Here is a 22,123-nt window from a genome sequence, read left to right on the forward strand (position 1 = left end):
TATCTCTCTATCTATCCCATTCCCAATAACTCTGTTCCAGTTTTGCCATATTGCATAGGTGTTGTCACTTACTATATTATTTCATAGTTGATCCTTTTGCTCATTCTAGAATGCCCTTCACACCCTCCCCGTGTACTTTGTCTGTCTTTTAAGATACAGCCCTATCTTCCCAGCTGAGCTGGGAAGTTTGCTGAGCTTCCCAAATGTAAGTGTTTTCTCCTTTCTGCGTTCACTGTACGTGATTCACTTCCCTTGCAGAACTAGTGGATGGTATTGTTCTGTCCTTACCTGTTTTCATGCATCTCTACCGCTACTAGCATATAGAACAGACTCTGTCTTTTATTTATATTTCCAGCTCATCCCCGGATCGTGGCTATGACTTGACAGATACAGTATGTGCTTGTCTTTCTGAGTGGGTGAGTGCGTGAAAAAGAATTAATGTGATGTTTTTCTGAAGTTGGGTTTTTGTTTTGTGCTGTTTTTCTAGGAAGGAACAGCAAAGTCAGCAATGGAAGCAAAGGAAGATGGTGTTGGTATTATTGAAAATGTGCCACCAGAGCAAACAGTTAATGACAGTTTGACTTCTGCTGGTGGAGTGCATGAAAATTACAGAAGTGGTAAGCTAGTGCATCTCTGTGAGTTGTTTTCCTATGATTAAATGCCAGTATGAGAAAAATCTGAAAGTATGTAGATCCAAATATATTATCCTTTTTTCTTGAAGATATTTTTCTGTTGCTATCTTTCTTTATAAGTATCCCAGGTACTGCCCCCTTTTGCTTCCGGAAAATCTTGAACCCCCTGAACATCTTTTCTGCTATTGCTTTTATTTTATTGAAATAGTCATGAACGGAGATAGACATGTGTCTGTGTCTAAAATTCATAGTAACACATATTTTTCCTGTAACACATTAATTTATCTGTGACCGTATCCTATAGATATGATGTCAGCATTAGAATTGGGAGAAGAGGAAGATGTAGAATCACCTTCTCTTCCTGAGGTACTCTCTTCTTCTTATTTTTAAGTATAAGCATGGAGGAGTGATGGTAAAACGTCCACGAGGTGCTTTGACTTTGACTTTTGGATAATTAAAATAACATCGCAGGCATACCTGTAGTAATATAAGTAAAGTAATGATGACCTATTCTAAGGTGACAACTAGGGAAGGAGGTAAAAAGGTCCTGATCTCTTAGGCCCAGGCAGCTGCTGCATAATGCTGCAAGCACTGTATTTGAAATCAAAAGACATGCTAGCATCTTGGTTCCGTCACTTCCTAGCTGTGGGACCTTGGAAAAACTTGCTTGAATGTCAATGACTTCGTTCCTAAAAATGGCACTAATACCCACCTCTTGGTTATGTGTAATGAACAAATGTGGCAACATTTTGTAACCTGTAAAGGGTGCTATAGAAATAGAAGACAAAATGATCACAGTGGCATATATTGACTTAGTAAATATTGAGGATACTTTTTTTTGGTGAATGTTTGTTTAGTGTTGAGAGGGGGTGGGGGGACAGAAGATCCGAAGCAGGCTCTGCACTGAGAGCAAGGAGCCCAATGCAGGACTTGAACTCATGAACTGTGAGAACACGAGCTGAGCCAAAGTTGGGCGCCTAAGTGACTAAGTCACCCAGGCCCCCCCAGAATACTTGTTTTAAATGTGAAGATGTCTGAAGGCCAATAAAATGGCAGGAGTGTCCAGAAAAGAATGGGAAAGTAGGAATGGGTGTTTGATTTTCTAATCTGGGGCTATGTGAAGTTCCTGTAGTCTCTTAGTGGAGACATCATATAGGTATACAGTTGACCCTTGAACCAGATGGGTTTGGACTGTGGGAGTCCACTTACACACAGATATTTTTCAGTAAATAGAGTGCCATCCTGTAAATGTATTTTCTGTTCCTTATGATTTCTTTTTCTTTTCATTATTTCTTTTGAGAGAGAGAGTGAGGACAGAGCACGTGGGTAGGTGAGGGCAGGGTGAGAGAGAGAATCTTAAGCCGATTCACACTGCCAGCGCATTTCTTTCTCTTTGATATTAATTGATTTGGCTGCTAATAATTTAAAGTTATCCAATTCTCTCGTTATTAATCTTTAAAAAGTACTCAAATGCACTTTAGTGCTTGTTATAAGGGATGGTAAGCTAAATAGTTTTTAAGGTTTGTAACATTAAAAACCATCTAACTTAATTTTTTGGTCGATTTAACATGTAATGAATTGTCCAATTCCAAAAACTGACAAGCTTAAGTTTATGAGTTCATGTTTTTCTTCTGTCTTAGGCTGAGGCAAGTTAGTTTTCACTTCTTACAGGAAGTTACAATCCAGTGACTTGGGAACAACCAAACATAGATTAAGAAAGTTAACAGTAAAATTGTAATTATTTTCTCATTTGTCTTTGTCCGTACTTGATTACTTAAGGATAAGGTGTTTTTACAAACATGTATCCTGGCAGAAAATTCATGTGAAAATCAAAACAAGGAAGTTAACCATCCATTTTTGCAACTGCAAAAAGTGACTCAAGGACCAGCAATGGATAAGGAATGTGATAGGGAGAATGATATATCTCTGTATATTTAAGACATGCTTCTGTGCAAAACTTTGAGGAAATGTGGATCAAATAAGGCAAATTAGACTGGAAAAAGAGCTTAAAACTCATCGCCAGTGAGTGAAAGTAGAAGTTTGGTGAAATTTGTTAACAATACAGCATTCCTACTCATCTTGAAGAAGAGCCACCACAGGGTCACTCTAACAAGGAACCAACTGAAAGGAAATACCTTCGAATTGGACAAATACGGAAGAAGATGCATTTGGAGTGTGTGTCTCGGTAGTATTTCAGGCATTTCCTGAACAAAAAGAGCCTAGTCTTGAAAATGTCATTCTCTCTCATTCATACTCTGGGTCCCCAGAATATGCTTGCCAGTCATGTTCTAAGCTTTCTTTAAATGAAAGCAAATCATCAGGGACATATAAATCAAAACCACACTGAGATATCACCTCACACCGGTCAAGAGTGGCTAAGTGAACAAATCGGGAGACTATGGATGCTGGCGAGGATTGTGGAGAAACAAGAACCCTCTTGCACTGTTGGTGGGAATGCAAACTGGTGCAGCCACTCTGGAAAACAGTGTGGAGGTTCCTCAAAAAATGAAAAATAGACCTACCCTATGACCCAGCAATAGCACTGCTAGGAATTTGCCCAGGGGATACAGGAGTGCTGATGCGTAGGGGCACTTGTAACCCTATGTTTATAGCAGCACTTTCTTTTTCTTTTCTTTTCTTTTTTTTAACGTTTTTATTTATTTTTGAGACAGAGAGAGACAGAGCATGAGCAGGGGAGAGGCAGAGAGAGAGGGAGACACAGAATGCGAAGCAGGCTCCAGGCTCTGAGCTGTCAGCACAGAGCCTGACGTGGGGCTCGAACCCACAGACTGTGAGATCATGACCTGAGCTGAGGTCGGACGTTTAACCGACTGAGCCACCCAGGTGCCCCTATAGCAGCACTTTCAACAATCGCCAAATTATGGAAAGAGTCTAAATGTCCATCACCCGATGAATGGATAAAGAAATTGTGGTTTATATACACAATGGAATACTACTTGGCCATGAGAAAGAATGAAATATGGTCTTTTGTAGCAACGTGGATGGAACTGGAGAGTGTGATGCTAAGTGAAATAAGCCATACAGAGAAAGACAGATACCGTATGTTTTCACTCTTTTGTGGTTCCTGAGAAACTTAACAGAAGACCATGAGGGAGGGGAAGTGAAACAAAAAAAACAACAAAAACAACCTCAGAGAGGGAGAGAGCCAAACCATAAGAGACTCTTACAAACTGAGAATAAACTGAGGATTGATGGGGGGTGGGAGGGAGGGAAGGGTGGGTGATGGGCACTGAGGAGGGCACCTGTTGGGATGAACCCTGGGTGTTGTATGGAAACCAATTTGACAATAAATTTCATATTAAAAAAAAAAGAAAGAAAGAATGTAATCAGACTATGAAAATGAGAACAAACCAGACATTGAGCATCTTTTTAACAACAATGAGGATTTTTTAAATGATATAGGAAATAAAAAAAGCAAGGAACCCACTAGTTACATTTAAAGTGAAGGAAGGCCAAGAGTTTGACATGCAAATGGCAAAAAATATGGACCAAAATACCACCGATTGTAAATTAGACCTCAGTCTAGTGATTCAGAGAGCCTTTTTGATTTGTGGCTTGCCTGCTGCGATGTGATGAAACGCACGGTTCAAACAAAAAGGGATGATATTTCTGCTGTCACAAACACTTACGAGAAAACAAACCAGTACAAGACTTTTTTCCAGAAGCCATTATATACAGATAATGCCAGTACTCATAACTATAAAAGTATTGATTCTGAATTAGAAATTGTGAGTTCTTCTTCAGCATCTCGTTTTGCAGCATCTGAAGTATATCTAAGTGAAGAATTACATCAAGATATGCAAAGGTTTAAGAATGAGATAGGCATGTCACAAGTAGAGTTCCTGTCTTTGGAAAGAGAGAAAGTTCAACCTCCAAAAGAGATAGAGGTCCGCCTTGCTGTTACTCTTGTTTTTTCTCTTTAGCAATTATCTGATCCATTCTGATTTTCCACTCAAGAGAACAAGAGTGTGCATACAATGGAATTGTCTAAATGAGTAATTGTGTCTGGAAAAAGATTATTTCTGCTATCTAACAAATAGGAGTTCAGGACAACATTCTTATGATTTGTTTTCCTTAAAGTTTCTGTGTCAGTCTTCCAAGTAGTATATGAACTGGGAAACTAACTTAGCTATGTAAGTACCATGTGACCTCATGAACCAGAATAACCAAAAAAGAAACTGCTTAAAAAACATAATAATCTCCAGGTTTTTTAAAAAACATATTGGCTTAAATATAAATTGCATTTCCATAAACAATAAAATGGGAAAGAAGCAATGACTAAGAGAAGGAATATACACAAATGTTCCCAGTAAAGCAATCTATTTATTGCTTCAGTATGTGTCTGTAGACTCTGGGTCTAGGGTTCTTGCTTGTCTAGCAAGACAGCAGCGGGATGGAGGGTTACAATGGGAGAGACAGCTAATGTCCCCGAGAACACAGGAGCCCGGATTAAGGGTCCTTGCTCTGTTTTTATTAGGATCAGAAGGCTTCCAAACATGGTGATGGACGTGCACAAAGAGACAATCAATCTGTGAACATGAACTCATGGGCATGAGGGAAAGGGGGTTTGAAGATACAGGGTGTTGGGGGTTTGGGTCAATATAAAACAAGATCCTGGCGCCTGGCAGATGGTTGTTAACAGCAGACCTGAGGCAGCTTCTCTGTTTATCTTAGCTAGTCTAGGGGAGAAGAGGGATGCTACCTCAGGATCCACAAGGCACCTTTCTTTTGCTAATTAGCTCCCCTCTGGGCATCTTCACCCTGCAGCCTACAGCCTATAGCCCTATTTACCTGTTTACCTAATTTGGTCCTTCCTTCCTGTGAAAGCAGCTTTCTGCCATAGTACTAAATTGGGGAGTGTGTCCTCCTGCATATCTAATCTGGTTTCCCTCACACACCTTTGTCTTGGAGCCTTTGCCCCGCCCTCTCTCTACTTAGTTACCTAATCTTGTTTACCCAAACTTGGGTGTGAGCATCCTATGGCTTTGTAATATTTTATGCCTGGCTAACCCATCAGTGCAGGCTCAGGGAATTCCTAAGCTTATTGCCCACAAATATATGCAGTCTTGTCTGCTTTACTCACAATCTTGGAACTTAGAATTTCAACATGACCCCTTTGAGATAGGTTTAATAACAGCTATTTGTATTACCACTGCTTTTTTCCCCACATTTTTAAAATCATCATTCTCAGATGTTTCTGTTGAGTCAAACCTTCACTTTATGTTCAATAAAGTATGATACCTTTTGGCCTGTATGATTTTTACCATGTAGGTAGCGCAAAGCTTCAGTATTGAACTCCAAGGGAGAAAACTGAGTTTTGAGGTGTGTGGAGTTTAGAAATAGACAAAACCTAGAGATACCCTCCTTTAGAAGAATAAGTAGCTAATCCCCTCGTCCCCTATCAAGGTATTAATTTACTGTGCCAAAGGCACACTTTTCATGCGTCTGATTAATTTAATGAATTTGTGGTCATTTCTCTGAGTCAGCATTCAAGAATTGTATCATCTCTTTTGGCGCCATAAAATGCTAGGTAATGCCACTTTAGGAACTTGGGACAAATCATTTAACCTTTTCGAGTTTTACTCGCGTTATCAGTAGCAAATGGAATTAAAGGTGATCATTACGTTTATACCCTCTCCCTATAAAATGTTATGGTTATTGAATGTGAGATTCGGAGAGCATTACTAATGTCCCAGAATTCCACCCTAACGTCCGTTTCACTTTGTTCCTTTTGTGTTGTGGCAAACTTTGGTTCATAAATTTTAGGGGACACTGTCACTTTTTTTGAGAACCTTAGGATCCGAAAGAAAAAGAATTGTAAAAGGCAGTCAGGGAAAGGATAGCTCCGTGCAGAAAGAGGAAAGCTCCCTGTTTTTGTTACTGGAGCACCTCCATGTCCCATGTTTTAAATCTGGCTGTTGTGTAAAACCCAGGTGGTAAGGATAGAAAAGGACAAATTTTGTCTTTTGTCTTTTTATTTCTTTGTCTCTCTTGGTCAGATGGGGTGGGGGTGGGTGGGGAATTCTCGGTAGCAAAGTGTGGATATGAATAAGAGTACAAAATTAAGAAAGCCCTTTTAGAAATATTGGTAACTTTTGCTTTTTTAAAATTTCAACAGAAATGAAGCAGAGTTTATAAAACTTACAGTTACTTGTAATGATAAAGTAAACACAAAATATTTTCCTCCATTGAATTTATGACAAACTAAGTGTCAACTGATGAAATTAATGAAAAAACTTCTTTTTATTGACTAAAGTAACAATTACCTTTAGTATCAAGTTCCATTAAAGGTTGAAGAAAAAAAGAAGCACAGAGGAAGTGACATGGAAGTATCAGAAAACATACATGATGCTGCGGCTGCTGGATTAATTCCACAAAGACAGAATGGAAAAACTGATAACCATCAATTGCCTATTGGAGAAAAAAAAGATTCCGATAGGTAAGCCTATAGCAATATTTAAATAGTAGGTCATTGTTATTTTCCTATGCAACAAACTTTTCTAGTTTGAGCTAATGTTCACGATGAACAAATTTCATATTTTTCGTGGAGATATTTCATCCTACGTGCTAATGAGAAAAATGTAAATACCAACGAGATACCATTTTTTGCAGTCATAGTGATAAATATTTTATTAAAAAAATAACCAAAGTTAGGAAATGTGAGGAAAATGACATTCTTAGACACTGTGGCTGGATGAAATTGGTAACTCCTTTTGGAAAGGTGATTTAACGGTGTATTTCAAAATTTCAAATATGTCGGGGCACCTGGGTGGCTCAGTTGGTTAAGCGTCCAACTTCGGCTCAGGTCATGATCTTGCACTTCACGAGCTTGAGCCTTGCGTCAGGCTCTGTGCTAACAGCTCAGAGCCTGGAGCCTGCTTCAGATTCTGTGTCTCCCTCTCTCTCTGCCCCTCCCCTGCTTGTGCTCTGTCTCTGTCACTGTCAAAAATAAATAATATAACATGAGAAAAATATTTCAGGTAGGTCATCCCTTTATTCCAATGGTTTCGTTGCCAGGACTGGGTCCTTCTGAAATACGTGACTTCTATAAGCAAGAGCGTGTGCCTGTGCGTGCAAACACACACACACACACACACACACACACACACACACACTGTAAGGGCATTTATTATATATTATTACATATACAAAATAGGACAGATATATTAAGGTTACTTATATAAATATGTTACATGTATATGTGAAGGATATTTATTATAGCATTCCCATATCAAACATTTGGAGACAGTCTAAATGCTTATTTACTTCTTTTGAGAGACAGACAGAGAATGTGCATACTCAGAAGCCCAAGCATCGAGGGGGGGCAGAGACTGAGAGGGAGAGAGAGAGAATCCCAAGGAGACTCCACGTTAACAGTGCAGAGGCCAACACAGGGCTCGATCTCATGACCACAAGATCATGACCTGAGCCAACATCAACAGTCGGATGCTCACCAGACTGAGCCACCAAGGTGCCCCAGAGATAGGCGAAATATCCATTCATTAATAAGGAAGTTAAGTTTCACTTCTATAAAGTAATGGAATAGGTGACCATTTTAAAAAATGAATTTAGGTCTATGTGTCCTGCTGGTTTAACAAAGTATATTTAAAGCATTTGGTTTGGTTTGATGTCATGTCTTATGCACATTTTGTTAGAATACTTTTAATATCTACTGAATTGCAAAAGGAAGTTCCCTGCTACACTGGCAGTCTACTTCATTACCAACAAAATTGCTAGCTATTAGATTTTTGGTTTTGTTTCCCAGTGCATGAGTGCTCCAATGTTGGACCCTCAGCTTAATCTGAATATTGCCAAGAGGTTTCACGTGGCAACATGTCTCATATTCTATGTAAACATTTCATGACCCCTGTGCTATAAACCAAGATGCTGATAATGCAATGAATCGTTTTCATAAAGGTACCTTGCTTGCATTCCATTATCCTGCCTTTTTAGAGAATATATTTCAACATGCACCACACCAATTTTTCAACAGTGCCTTCATGTTATACAATTGATGACAATTCAGTTCACAAAGTAGTACTATTCTCTGCATTCCCACCCCCTTTTACTTCTGTGTATAAAATTTTAATGTGCCAATACCATACTGTCTTGATGATCACAGCTTTGTAGTAGAGGCTAAAGAGACAGAGTGTGGACAGGGGAGGGGCAGAGAGAGAGAGAGAGAGAGAATCCAAAGCAGGATCCAGGCTCTGAGCTGTCAGCACAGAGCCCAATAGAGAGCTTGAACCGCAAACCACGAGATCATGACCTTAGCCGACGTCAGAAGCTTAACTGACTGAGCCACCCAGGCACCCCTGCATCTTTATGTTAATTTTGTATGCTTCATCCTTTGAAAAGCTTTTTGGTGGTATCTTCAGGATTTTCTATATATAAGAACATATCATCTGCAAACAAAGACGGTTTTATGTCTTCTTTTCTGATTTGGATGCCTTTCATTTCCTTTTCTTGCCTGACTGCTTTGGCTAGGACTTCCCGTATCCTGTTGAATAGGAGTGGTCAAGTGGGCAACTTTGCCTTGTTCTTGAACTTAGAGTAAAAGCTTTCAGTTTTTTACCACTGCATATGATGTTGGCCATGGGCTTATCATATTGGACTTCACTATGTCCAGGTGTGATAATTCAGTACCCACTTTATTGAGAGTTTTTATCCTGAAAAGATGTTGAATTTTGTCAAATGCTTTTTCCTCACATGCTGGGATGATCATATGATTTTTTTTATCCTGTTAATGCAGTGTATCAAATGTATTTATTTGACTTGATTTCCGAAGGATAATTTTGCTGAGTAAAGTATTCCTGATTGGTAGTCTTTTTTCTCTTAGCACTTTGAATATGTATAATCCCACTGCCTCCTGGTATGTAAGGTTTCTGCTGAGAAATTGCTAGTAGCCTTATGAGGGTTCACTTGTAGTCACATAGTCTTCCCTCACTCTTTTTCATTCTTTTTACTTTGTTCTCTGCTGACTGGATAATTTGATAGTTCCTGTCTTTAAATTCACATTTTTTTTTTGCTTGATCCATTTCCTGTCAGTGATCACTCTTGCTTTATTCATCTCCTTCATTATACACTTCAGCTCCAGGATTTTTGTTTAGTCAGTTTTTACTATTTCCAGCTCTTTGTTAAGCTTCTCATTTTATTCATAGAGTGTTTTTCTGATTTTAATGAGTTGGCTTTTTGTGTTTTTCTTGTAGCTCACTGAGTTTCCTGAAAACTGCTGTTTTTGAATTCTCTTTTAAATAAATTACAGATCTCCATGTGTTTCCGACTGATTACTGGAAGATTATTGTGATCCTTTGATGGTATCATATTTCCTTGATATTTTATATTCTTTGCAATTTTGCATTGCTGTCTTTGCATTTGAAGTAGCAGTCACCGCCTCCAGTCTTTAATGACTACCTCTTCAGTGTGTCCAACCCTGATTTTTTTGCTCCAGTGGTATGCTGGAAATTCTCTGCAGGACACCTGGTTTTCCAAAAAAGGCTCTCTCATCCGCGGGTGATTATCCTAGACCGTGTTTTCTAGGGAGGGACTCCCAGATGTGGCTGAGAGGGAGGGACTGGAGGCACTTTATGGGCTATTGCTAGGTCCACAGATTAGACTGTAGTATGTATGCCTGTTACCTGATGCACGGGTAGGCAAGACTTTTCCTCGGTCCCTCGGAATATGGTGCTAGATTCCCACAGCTCCTGCAAAGGTAGTTTTGCCCTTGGGTGGATAAGATGCCAGTTTGTTGTAGGTGGGGAGATGCAACAAGGTACATCTTACTCAGCTATGATACTGATATCGCTCTGACATATGGGTATTTTAAAAGTAGTTTTGTCCCTAAGATATTTCCCTGATTTCTTCTTTCATCTTATATGGACCTCATGCTATTTCAAAACTTTGTTGAAATGAAGCATTTTTATATTTAAAACAAAAGCCGAAAATAGAGCACAAATCTAGTTATTACTCCCATGTCTGAGTCAGAATTTCTTTCCTGACTCTTACTACTTGGTTCCATGTATCTTATGCTTTTTTTTCCAAGTTCCTAAAAGTATACTTTTCCTTTCAAGGCACCTAGATGCCATCTATGTAATCTTTGTGCTTACATTCTAATCTCTAAGAAAATGGTTTTCTCCCGTTTCTTTTCCTGGTGACCTCTCCTGTTTATTTTCCCTCTTCAATAAAGCCTTTCTTGTTCTCACTTACAGCTTTTCACATGTCAATTCTTAGAAATCACATTGTATTATAATTGTATATTTATCTGTGTTTGAAGCAACCGATGAGTATTTCCTTGTATGTGGTTGGTATTTCAGCACTGTCCTCTGAATTAATAAATTAAGTCAGAATGGTAAAATTCAGAACTTGATGAAAATTGTCTTTTTATTCTTTATCAGTAAAATTATTAGAAAACATTGGCTTTTTTATGGCTTTTTAATGGCTTTTTTTTTTTAAAGGAGTGAACCTGGTTTACATATGAAGAAGTTAAAGGAAGGTGAAAATGAAAAAGGGACATCAAAAGGATCTGTGATCACACCAGTGTTGAAGAAGGCCGATTCTCTAACTGGTGGTCCACTACAAAAGAATGATGGCAGCCATTTCAGTGAAAAGGATCAGCATGAAAGCAGGTAAAATCTATAAATTCTTTATGTGCCTGTGAAGGAATTTTAGCAGTGATTACCTTTTGTGGAAATAAGATGCTGTAGTGTAGGTAGGTCCAAGCTAAAGCAAGAAATACTCAACATATCAAACACACTGCTTGAAAAGTTGTGATGAGGGTAAGTGACTTTGTCAGGGAGCAGTTTCAGTAGTCACCATGGAAGCATGGAAGATGAGTAAGTGTAAACAACTCCTTAGAGCATTTTAATTGGGAAAGGTAATAGAGAAATGGATGATAACTGAAAAAGAATGTGAGTTGCAAAGGCATTTTCTTGCTCTTTTTATTTTAAGATGGGAGCTTTTAGAGTATGTATGCTGTTGGAAATGATCAATAGAGATAGACATGGTTAGTTAATTTAATTTTGTTTGCGTTTCCAAACATTAGGAAGTTTGTTGAGTGTATTACAGTATCTTTTAAAGATTATAGTAACTGTCTTTAGTACTCCTATTCATGTAATTTTGTGGAAGAAGTTGGTTTATTCAGAATTGGTTCCACAATGGGGTATTCTCCTATAATTGAATGTGCAGATTTAAAAATATATATATGTATGCATGCAAGTGTATATATATATATATATATATATATATATATATATATATATAATGTATACCTGTGTATAAATTCTATATGTATATATAAGTATATGTGTGTGTATATATATGTGTATATATATATATACACACTCACACTTATAATAAATGTATGCAAACACTGAGGCCATTCTGAACAGAACTAATCCTTCCTTGATGATTTTAGATATTCAGTGCCTTTGATAGCGTCATGAATAGCTATGATTTTGTTAGGGACTTGAAAGTATCTGGTTATATCAAGTTAATATTTATTTACTTTCTGGGGAAAGGGGAAGATTTTGTTTATTTACAATTGGAAAATAAACTAGTAACCCATCACAGATTATTCCTTTTGGACTGGAAAGCTCTAAATTACAAAAGCCATGCTTCCTGTACCAACAGTGTCATTGACACAGATTATATGTTCAAGAAGTATGTGTTGAATGTGGGAATAAACAGTTGAATGAACAAATGAATGCCTGTTGATGAACTTCTGTAGAAGAAGCAAATCTGCAGTTTATTGAAAGTAGATTTCCAATATTGCCTAGGCATAAAGTCTCTTAAAAGAATGTGTAAGATTCAGAAATTGTTATGTACAGCTATAGCTAGAAATAGAATAATAATGTAGATTCATTTGCTATTATATTAGTTGGAAACACTTAAGTATTACTTTAACCACATGTTATCAAACACATGCTTTGAAAGCACATTCCTGGGTTTGAAGTCAGGGTGTGTTCTTGGCCAGCGATTAGGGCTTCTTGGGCAAGTCACTTCGACTTTCTGTGCCTCATTTTCTTCCTGTGTACAATACCGACTCTAATGACCTACTTCATAAGATTGTTGTGGGGCTTCAAATACCTTGAAGACATGTAAAGTGCTCATAGTAATGCCTAGAGAGTAGTTGCACAGTGAGTCTTCAACACGTTAATATCACGATTGTTAAAAAGGGGTCCTTTCATATAGGGACTTAACTTGCACTTTCCAAATAGGTTTTAGTGCTTGTAAAAGCTTATTTTTAGTAAAAATGGCAACAACAAAAACAATGGTATCATGCCTATCAAATAATGCAAGTAGCATTAGGATTTTCCTTTGCTTTTGTTGGTTTTTATCTAAATTTAGTACTTTGTTGTTCTCGCTTCAGCAGCACATATATTACAACTGGATACGTCTAATCCTTTGTTAATAGTAGTAGTATATTTTCTACGCTGTTTAATGTTACTCTATTGTTTAATCCCCTTTGTAGAAAATTAGTTTCAAATGCAGAGATTTTATATCAGAAACAATAGGTTTAAGTATTCTTTGTATTTTAAGTATTTAATATTTGCCTGAAAAGAATTGTTGGGTTTTTTTCAGACCTGCAAAGAAAATTTCTAAGAAAAAGAACAAGGTAAGAAAAATAGACAATGTAATTTTATTTTATTTATTTATTTTATTTTTATTTTATTATATTATTTTGATAAATATTTATTAGAGATATTGTTCGGTGGTAAAAAAAATACTTTATGAAAGATGTAGTGAAAAAATAGAAAATCTTCCTTTGTTGTAGAGACATTTGCTGTGAAAAAGTTACTTAGAAATACTAGCTATTGATAACGGTGTCTTTTTGATGAAAATCCGTTCTTTTACAAAGTCTCTGTGATTTCGCTTTTAAATGTTTATTCGCTTATTTTTAAAATGTATTTTGAGAGAGAGCACGCACAAGTGGGGGAGGGGCAGGGGGAGAGGGGGAGAGAGAATCCCAAGCAGGCTCCATGCTGACATTGTGGAGGTCAACATGGGACTCAAACTCAGGAACCCTGAGGTCATGACCTGAGCCACAATGGAGTCGGATGCTCAACCGACTGAGCCACTCAGGTGCCCCTGTGTTTGCTTTTATAAAAAGATGGGTATTTATCGCTTCTCTACACCTTGTATATTTTATAAATATTTGGGGGACATTTTGAAATGGTATTCTTTATTTGTAGGTCAAAAAGCAAATTACTTCTATGGATGACCTTGTCGACTTCATTCAGTCATCTGAATCTGAAACAGCCTCAGAGGATTGTGAGTTGCCTTACTCTAAGAATTTCATGTTGCTGATTGAACAACTTGGCATGGATTGTAAAGGTAGGAAGCCTTTTTACGTATATGGCTGTAGTGATATGTGCACACCTTGCCTAGTACTGCACCATAGAACACTGCTGTATTGTAGAGCTGCTCATCTCAGAAATATGTTTTATATTAAAATAAAAGGAGAACTACTGTATCCTCTCAGCCAAAGAGTCATCATTTCTACTGTACCTTTCTTAGTGGAAATGGCACATCTAACGTGTTTGTTAACTCTGCTTCTCTTCTGTGCCTTCACCCAGGTCAGGTCATTATTTTTCTCCTAGATGACTGAGATAACCTCAGGACCGTTTTCCCTGCCGTTCAACCTCCCAGGACCTTGGTCTGCACTGCAACCATAATTATTATATATATTTTTTTAAATGTGTATTTCTTCATGTTACCTCCTTGCGTAAAGCTTAGCTGTTACTTCTCATTGCTATTAGGTTAAAAGGCCACAGTCCTCTGGCTTCATCTTGCATTGTTTGACATCCTTCTTTCCGTCTGTGTCTTATCCACTGTTTTAGACGTTTCTTCCTGTGAAAGAGCTTTTCGTCTCCAACAGCTTTAGTTAGGTAAACTGCACATATGTGAAGTGTGTCATTTGATAGTTTTGACATATGTTTACACGTATGAAACGATAACCGCAATCCAGACAGTTAACATATTCATCACCCTTAAAAATCTCATGTCCCTTTATATTCCCTTATTATGAAGCTGCCAAATCATTTTCTAAAGGAGTTGTACCGTTTTCCATTCCCACCAGCAGTCTGTGAGAGCACCAATTCCTACAGACATATTCATGAACACTTAGTATTGTCAGCTTTTTAAATCCTAGCCATTCGGATGGATATTTTATATATCATTATGGTTTGAATATACATTTTCCTAATAACTGACGATGTTGACCATATTTTCACATGCTTGCTTGCCATCTGTATATCTTCTTTGAATTGTCCAAATCGTTTTTTATTTTAAAAATTTGTTTGTTTTCTTACTTGTTGAGTTTTCAGAATTCTTTGTATATTCTACACACAGTTCCTTCTTATTTTGTTTTCTTTTTGTTTTTTTTTTGTGGTTGTTTTTGTTTTTGTTTTCCATTGAGGCATTTTATTTGCACATATGTATTACATCCCTAGAAAAAGAATCCCAGGATTTCCCCTTCTGTGTGTTTTCATCTTGCTTCTTCATGGTCCATGACTGTAGCTGAGGTGGTCAGTATAATGAAATCAAACTGAGCAGATTATTTTGCCATTTTTCTAGATCTTTGCATTGTCCATCAGTTCTGGGGCCAGTCACTCCATGCTTGCTTAACGTGCCTGTGAGGTTCACAACAATTTTCCCAACTCTGTGATCATCAATGATTTTAAATTCACCAGTGTAACCATGCTTCATCATCACAGTTAGAAAGTGGACAATGTCTTTGGAGCACGGCCTAGTAAGAACCTGGCGTTTGCTTCTCTTTTCAGTATTGTTATGCTTTGGGGAGCATCTGCCATGACATTCACATGCATCATGATGGTGGCACAGAAAGATGGTGGAAAGAGCTAGATACAGTTCCTTTATCACCTCTCTTTTTTTTTTTGGCAAGGATTTTCTTCTCCCAGTCTGTGACTTTTCCTTCTCTCAACAGTGTTTTTGAAGAGCAGTTTTTCTTTTTGGTGAAGTCCAGTTTACGCATTCATTTGTTCTTGTATGATTGTAGGTTTTGGTTTCCATATCTAAGAAATCTTTGCCTAGCACAAGGTCACAAAGTTTTTCTCTCATGCTTTCTTTTAGAAGTGTTATAGTTTGAGGTCTCACATTTAGATCTGTGACCCATTTTATATTCTTTTTTTATGATATAAAGTATGGATACAAGTTCACTCTTTTGCATATGGATATCCAGTTGTTCCAGCACCATTTATTGAAAAGGCTGTGTTTTCTCCACTTTATGCCATTGCTCCTTTGTCATAATCAGTTGGCCATATATGTGTGGGTTTATTTATGGGCTCTATTCTGTCTCATTGATCTCTTTGGCCATCTTTGGTGGACCCATATTATTCTGTTTTAATCACTGCCAGCTTATAAGAATTTTTGAAATCAGGTAGTGTTAGTCGTCCTGCTTGGTTCTTTTCAGTGTTCTTTTGCTACACTGGATCCTTTGCATTTCCATGTGAATTTTAGAATCAGTTTGTCAGTTTCTTAAAAAAACAAACAAACAAAAAAAACCCCAACTCTGGTGGTCTCCGGGAAATGAAGTTTAGATTATGTTGAATCTACAGATTTATTTGGGGAGAATTGACTTCTTGACAATATTGAATTTTTTAACCCCTGAACAGAGGATATATCTCTCCCTTGATATAGGTCTTTTAAAATTTTCTCAGTAATATTTTGTAGTTTTTAATGTATAGGTCTTTCTGTCTTTTATGATATTAACTGTGATTATTTTTTATTTTCAGTGCAGTTGTAAATAATATATCTTAAATTTAAATTTTTTTGTACTGTTTACCCTTGAGAGAGAGACAGAGCATGAGTTGGGGAGGGGCAGAGAGAGAGGGAGACAGAATCTGAAGCAGGCTCCAGGCTCCAAGCAGTCAGTACAGAGCCGACGTGGGGCTTGAACTCACCAACGTTGAGCTCATGACCTTAGCCAGAGCCCAGCGCTTAACCAACTGAGGCACACGGGCGCCGTGAAATTTTAATTTTTGATTCTTTATAGCTAGTATATAGAAATACAGTTGATTTTTGTGTAATGATTCTGTATCTTCCAACCTTGATAAATTTATATGTATACATATATTTAATTTTAGAGAGAGTACATGAGCAGGGGAGAGGGGCAGAGAGAGAGAGAGAGAGGGAGAATCTTAAGCAGTCTCCATGCTCAGTGCGAGCCTGTCATAGGGCTCCATCCCATGACTCTGGGATCATAGCCTGAGCTGAAATCAAGAGACACTCAACCGATTGAGTCATCTATGTACCGCCAGAAATTCATTAATTCTAGTAGCATTTTTCTTAATTCTGTCAGATTTTCTACATAAGCAAAGTTCATTAAAATTCATTTTTAATTACTATTTTACTAACAATGGTAAATATTGTAGACTTGTAGCTAATACATTCTCTGTCGCAACTAAACAGCTTTGCCATTGTACTATAAGGTTAGTCAATAGATACTGCATACATTAATGGACATGGCTGTATTTTGATAAAATTTAATTTACCAAAACAAGTAACGTGGCCCACAGGTGGGTGTTTGCCAACTTCTATTTTGTGACCATGGCATTGCTATAGAGACAGTTTCACTTCATTTTCTATTTGGATGTCCTTTGTTGCTTCCTCTTGTTTGATTGCGTTGGCTAGAACTGCTAGTATAGTGCTGAAGAGAAGAAGTCATTCAGTGACTGTCCTACTTGTCTTCTTCCTGATCTTCTAAATGCATTCAGTTTTTTACCATTACATGTAACGTTAGCTGTAGAGTTATCATGACTTGTTTTGTTTTGTTTTAAATCATATTGAAGTTCCCTTGTATTCCAGGACTGCTGAAAGTTTTTATCTGGAATGCGATGTTGAATTTTGACAAGGGACTTATTTAACCTACGGAGATGATCATATAATTTTCCTTTTTTAAAAGTTTGTTAATATGGTGAATAACACTAATTGGTTTTTGAATCTTAAACCAACTCTGCATTTCTTGGATAAAAACCATTTGGCCATAACAAATTTTCCCTTAGTGTATTGTTAGATTCCACCCCCCCACACACACACACGGCTATAGTTTAATTAATTAATTAATTAATTAAATATAATTTATTGTCAAGTTAGCTAACATACAGTGTATACATTGTGCTCTTGGCTTTGGGAGTATATTCCCATGATTCATTACTTACATACAACACCCAGTGCTCATCCCAACAAGTGCCCTCCTCAATGCTCATCACCCATTCTCCCCTTTACCCAACCCTCCATGAACCTTCAGTTTGTTCTCTGCATTTAAGTGTTTCTCATGGTTTGCCTCCCTGTCTGAAATGATTTTTCCCTCTTCTGTTCCCCCATGTTCTTCTGTTACGTTTCTCAAAATCCACATATGAGTGAAAACATGGTATCTGTTTTTCTCTGACTGCCTTATTTCACTTCACATACTACCCTCCAATTCCATCCATGTTGTTGCAAATGGCACGATTTCATTCTTTCTCACTGCCAAGTAATATCCATCGTATATGTGAACCATGTCTTCTTTACCCATTCATCAGTGGATGGACATTTGGGCTCTTTCCATAATATGGCAATTGCTGATAGTGCTGCTATACACGTTGGGGTACATGTGCCCCTTTGAATCAGCACTCCTGTATCCCTTGGATAAACGCCTAGTAGTGCAATTCCTGGGTTGTAGGGTAATTCTATTTTTATTTTTTTGAGGAACCTCCACACTGTTTTCCAGAGCAGCTGCACCAACTGTGCATTCCCATCGACAGTGCAAGAGAGTTCCCATTTCTGCACATCCTCACCAACATCTGTTGTTTCCTGAGCTGTTGATTTTATCGACTCTGACCGGTGTGAGGTGGTATCTCAATGTGGTTTTGATTTGTATTTCCCTGATGATGAGCGACGTTGAACATCCTTTCATGTGCCTGTTGGCCATCTGGATGTCTTCTTTGGAAAAGTGTCTATTCATGTCTTCTGCCCATTCTTTCCCTGGATTATTTGTTTTTCAGGTGTTGAGTTTGGTAAATTCTTTATAGAGTATGGATACTAATCCTTTATGTCATTTGCAAATATCTTCTCCCGTCCCATTGGTGCCTTTTAATTTTGTGGATTGTTTCCTTTGCAGTGCAGAAGCTTTTTACCTTGATGAGGTCCCAATAGTCCAATTTTGCTTTTATGTCCCTTGCCTTCAGAGATGTGTTGAGTAGAAGTTGCTGTGGCCAAGGTCAAAGAGGTTGTGGCCTGTGTTCTCCTCTAGGGTTTTGATGGTTTCCTCTCTCACATTGAGGTCTTTCATCCATTTTGAGTTTATGTATGGTGTAAGAAACTGGTCCAGTTTCATTCTTCCGCATGGTGCTGTCCAGCTCTCCCAGCACCATTTGCTAAAGAACCTATCTTTTTTCCATTGGATACTCTTTCCTGCTTTGCCAAGGTTTAGTTGGCCATACATTTGTGGGTCCATTTCTGGATTCTCTATTCGGTTCCATTCGCCTTTGTGTCTCTTTTTGTGCCGATAGTATACTCTCTTGATTGCAGCTTTGTAGTAGAGGCTAAAGTCTGTGATTGTGACGCCTCCAGCTTTGGTTTTCTTTTTCAACATTACTTTGGCTATCTGGGATCTTTTGTGGTTCCCTACAAATTTTAGGATTGTTTCTTCTAGCTCTGAGAAGAGTGCCAGTGCAATGTTGATTGGGATTGCACGGAATGTGTAGATTGCTTTGGGTCGTATCGACATTTTCATAATATTTCTTCTTCTAGTCCATGAGCATGGAATGTTTTTCCATTTCTTTGTGTCTTCTTCAATTTCTTTGATATTTTTCTATAGTTTTCAGGATACAAATCTCTTATATCTTTGGTTAGGTTGATTCCTAGGTATTTTATGGTTCTTGGTGTAATTGTAAATGAGCTCAGTTTCTTGATTTCTCTTTCTGTGGCTTCATTATTGGTATATAGAAGTGCAATCAATTTCTGTGTGTTGATTTTTGTATCCTGTGACTCTGCTGAATTCATGTATCAGTTCGAGCAGCTTTTTGGTGGAGTCTTTCAGGTTTTCCATGTAGAGTATCATGTCATCTGCGAAAAGTGAAAGTTTAACTTCTTCTTTGCCAATTTGGATGAGTTTTATTTCATTTTGTTGGGATTGCTGAGGCTAGGACTTCCAACACTATGGTAAACAACACTGGTGAGAGTGGACATCCCTTTCATGTTCCTTATCTCCGGTGGGGGTGGGGCAGGAAGTTCTCTGTTTCTCCCCATTGAGGATGCTATTAGCAGCGAGCTTCTCATATATGGCTTTTATGATGTTAAGGTATGTTCCTTCTATCCCAACTTTCTTGAAGGTTTTTCTTAACAAAGGATGCCGTAGTTTGTCAAATGTTTTTTTCTGCATTTATTGACAGGATCATATGGATGATCGTATCCTTTCTTCTATTAATGTGATGTATCATTTTGATTGATTTGCGAATATTGAGCCAGCCCTGTAGCCCAGGAATGAATCCCACTTGATCATGGTGAAGAATTCTTTCATGCACTGCCGAATTGGATTTGCTAGTATCTTGTTAAGAATTTTGGCATCCATGTTCATCAGGAACATTGGCCTGTCATTCTCCTTTTTAGTGGGGTCTCTATCTGTTGGGGAATCAAGGGAATGCTCGTTTCACAGAGTGAGTCCGGAAGCTTTTCTTCCATTTCTTTGTTCAACAGATTGAAAAGTATAGGTATTAACTCTGCTTTCAATGTCTTGTAGAATTCCCCTGGGAAGACTTCTGGCCCAGGACTCCTATTTATTGGGAGATTTTTGATAACTGATTGGATTTCTTCGCTGGTTATGGGTCTGTTCAAACATTCTATTTCTTCCCATTTGAGTTTGGGTAGTGTGTGGTTGTCTAGGTATTTGTCCATTTCTTCCAGGTTGTCCAGTTTGTTGGCATATACATTTTCGTAGTATTCTCTAATAATTGAATTTCTGTGGTGTTGATTGTGATCTCTCCTCTTTCATTCATGATTTCATCTCTTTGGATTCTCTTTTCTTTCTGAGAAAGCTGTCTAGGGGGTTATCAAGATTATTTATTCGTTAAAAAAAAGCAGCTCTTAGATTCACTGATCTGTTCTACCCTTTTGTGTTTTGTGTTTTGTTTTTTTGTGGGTTTTTTTGGATTCTATAGTGTTTATTTCTGCTCTAATCTTTATTATTTCTTCTAATGGCTGTAGGGTTTCTTTGCTCTTCTTCTTCTAGTTTCTTTAGGTGTGAGGTTCGATTTTGTATTTTGTATTGTTCTTATTTCTTGAGAAATGCCTGGATTGCAATGTGTTTTCCTTTTAGGGATGCCTTTGCTGCATCCCAAAGGGTTTGGACTGTCATGTTTTCATTTTCATTTGCCTCTATATTTTTTAAATTTCTCTTTTCATCGTCTGGTTGACCCATTCTTTCGCCAATAGGATGTTCTTTAACCTCCATGCGTTCAGAGGCTTTCCAAACTTTTTCTTTTGTTTGATTTCAAGTTTCATAGTGTTGTGATCTGAAAATATGCATGGTATGATCTCAGTTCTTTTATATTTATTGAGGGCTGTTTTGTGACCTGCTGTGTGACCTGTTTTGGAGAATGTTCCACGTGTACTCGAGAAGAATGTGTATTCTGCTGCTGTCCTTTGTTTCTTTCTTGATTTTCTGCCTAGATGATCTGTCCATTGTTGTAAGGGAGTATTAAAGTCACCTACAATTTCCATATGATTATCAAGAAGATTGCTTATGTTTGTGATTAATCGATTTATATATTTGTGGGGTCTCAAGTTGGGGCCACCAACATTTACAATTGTTAGCTCTTCTTGATGGATAGATCCCTCAACTATGACATATTACCCTTCTTCATCTCTTGTTAGAGTCTGTAGTTTGAAATCTCATTTGTCTCATCTAAGTATGGCTACTCCAGCTTTCTTTTGACTTCCAGTAGCATAATACATGGTACTCCATTCCCTAACCTTCAGTCTAATGGTGTCCTCATGTCTAAAATAAGTCTCTTGGGGCGCCTGTGTGGCTCAGTCGGTTAAGCGTCCGACTTCAGCTCAGGTCACGATCTCGCGGTCCGTGAGTTCGAGCCCCACGTCGGGCTCTGGGCTGATGGCTCAGAGCCTGGAGCCTGTATCCAGTTCTGTGTCTCCCTCTCTCTCTGCCCCTCCCCCGTTCATGCTCTTTCTCTCTCTGTCTCAAAAATAAACATTTAAAATTTTTTTTTAAATAAATAAAATAAAATAAAATAAGTCTCTTGTAGACAGCATATAGATGGATTTTGTTGCTGTTGTTGTTGTTGTTGTTGTTGTTGTTGTTGTTGTTGTTGTTTTAATCCATTCTGATACCCTGTGTGTTTTGATAGGGGCATTTAGTCCATTCACATTCAGAGTGATTATTTAAAGATATGGATTTAGTGTCATTGTGTTGTCTGTAGGTTTCATGCTTGTGGTGATGTTTCTGGTCCTTTGTA

The 22,123-nt window shown here is 37.9% G+C and overlaps 1 protein-coding gene and 1 pseudogene across 7 annotated transcripts in view; one reads left to right on the forward strand and one right to left on the reverse strand.

Moving 5' to 3' along the window:
- Positions 1-22,123, forward strand: part of LOC131490564 (ankyrin repeat domain-containing protein 26-like) — a 246,121-nt gene that overhangs the window by 35,907 nt on the left and 188,091 nt on the right. For 4 of the 7 annotated variants that reach the window (XM_058693065.1, XM_058693068.1, XM_058693066.1 and 1 more), the window contains exons 9-10: positions 488-617; positions 937-998. In XM_058693065.1, the coding sequence (XP_058549048.1) occupies positions 488-617; positions 937-998 (192 nt within the window). Of the gene's footprint in view, positions 1-487; positions 618-936; positions 999-6,925; positions 7,093-11,107; positions 11,279-13,232; positions 13,267-13,843; positions 13,986-22,123 lie in introns of all 7 variants that reach the window. The other 3 variants (XM_058693070.1, XM_058693073.1, XM_058693072.1) reach the window with 2 other exon arrangements.
- On the reverse strand, positions 15,100-15,924 carry LOC131490568 (small ribosomal subunit protein uS8-like; annotated as a pseudogene).

The sequence above is a fragment of the Neofelis nebulosa genome, chromosome 11 (genome assembly GCF_028018385.1).
Source record: "Neofelis nebulosa isolate mNeoNeb1 chromosome 11, mNeoNeb1.pri, whole genome shotgun sequence".
Lineage (NCBI taxonomy): Eukaryota > Metazoa > Chordata > Mammalia > Carnivora > Felidae > Neofelis > Neofelis nebulosa.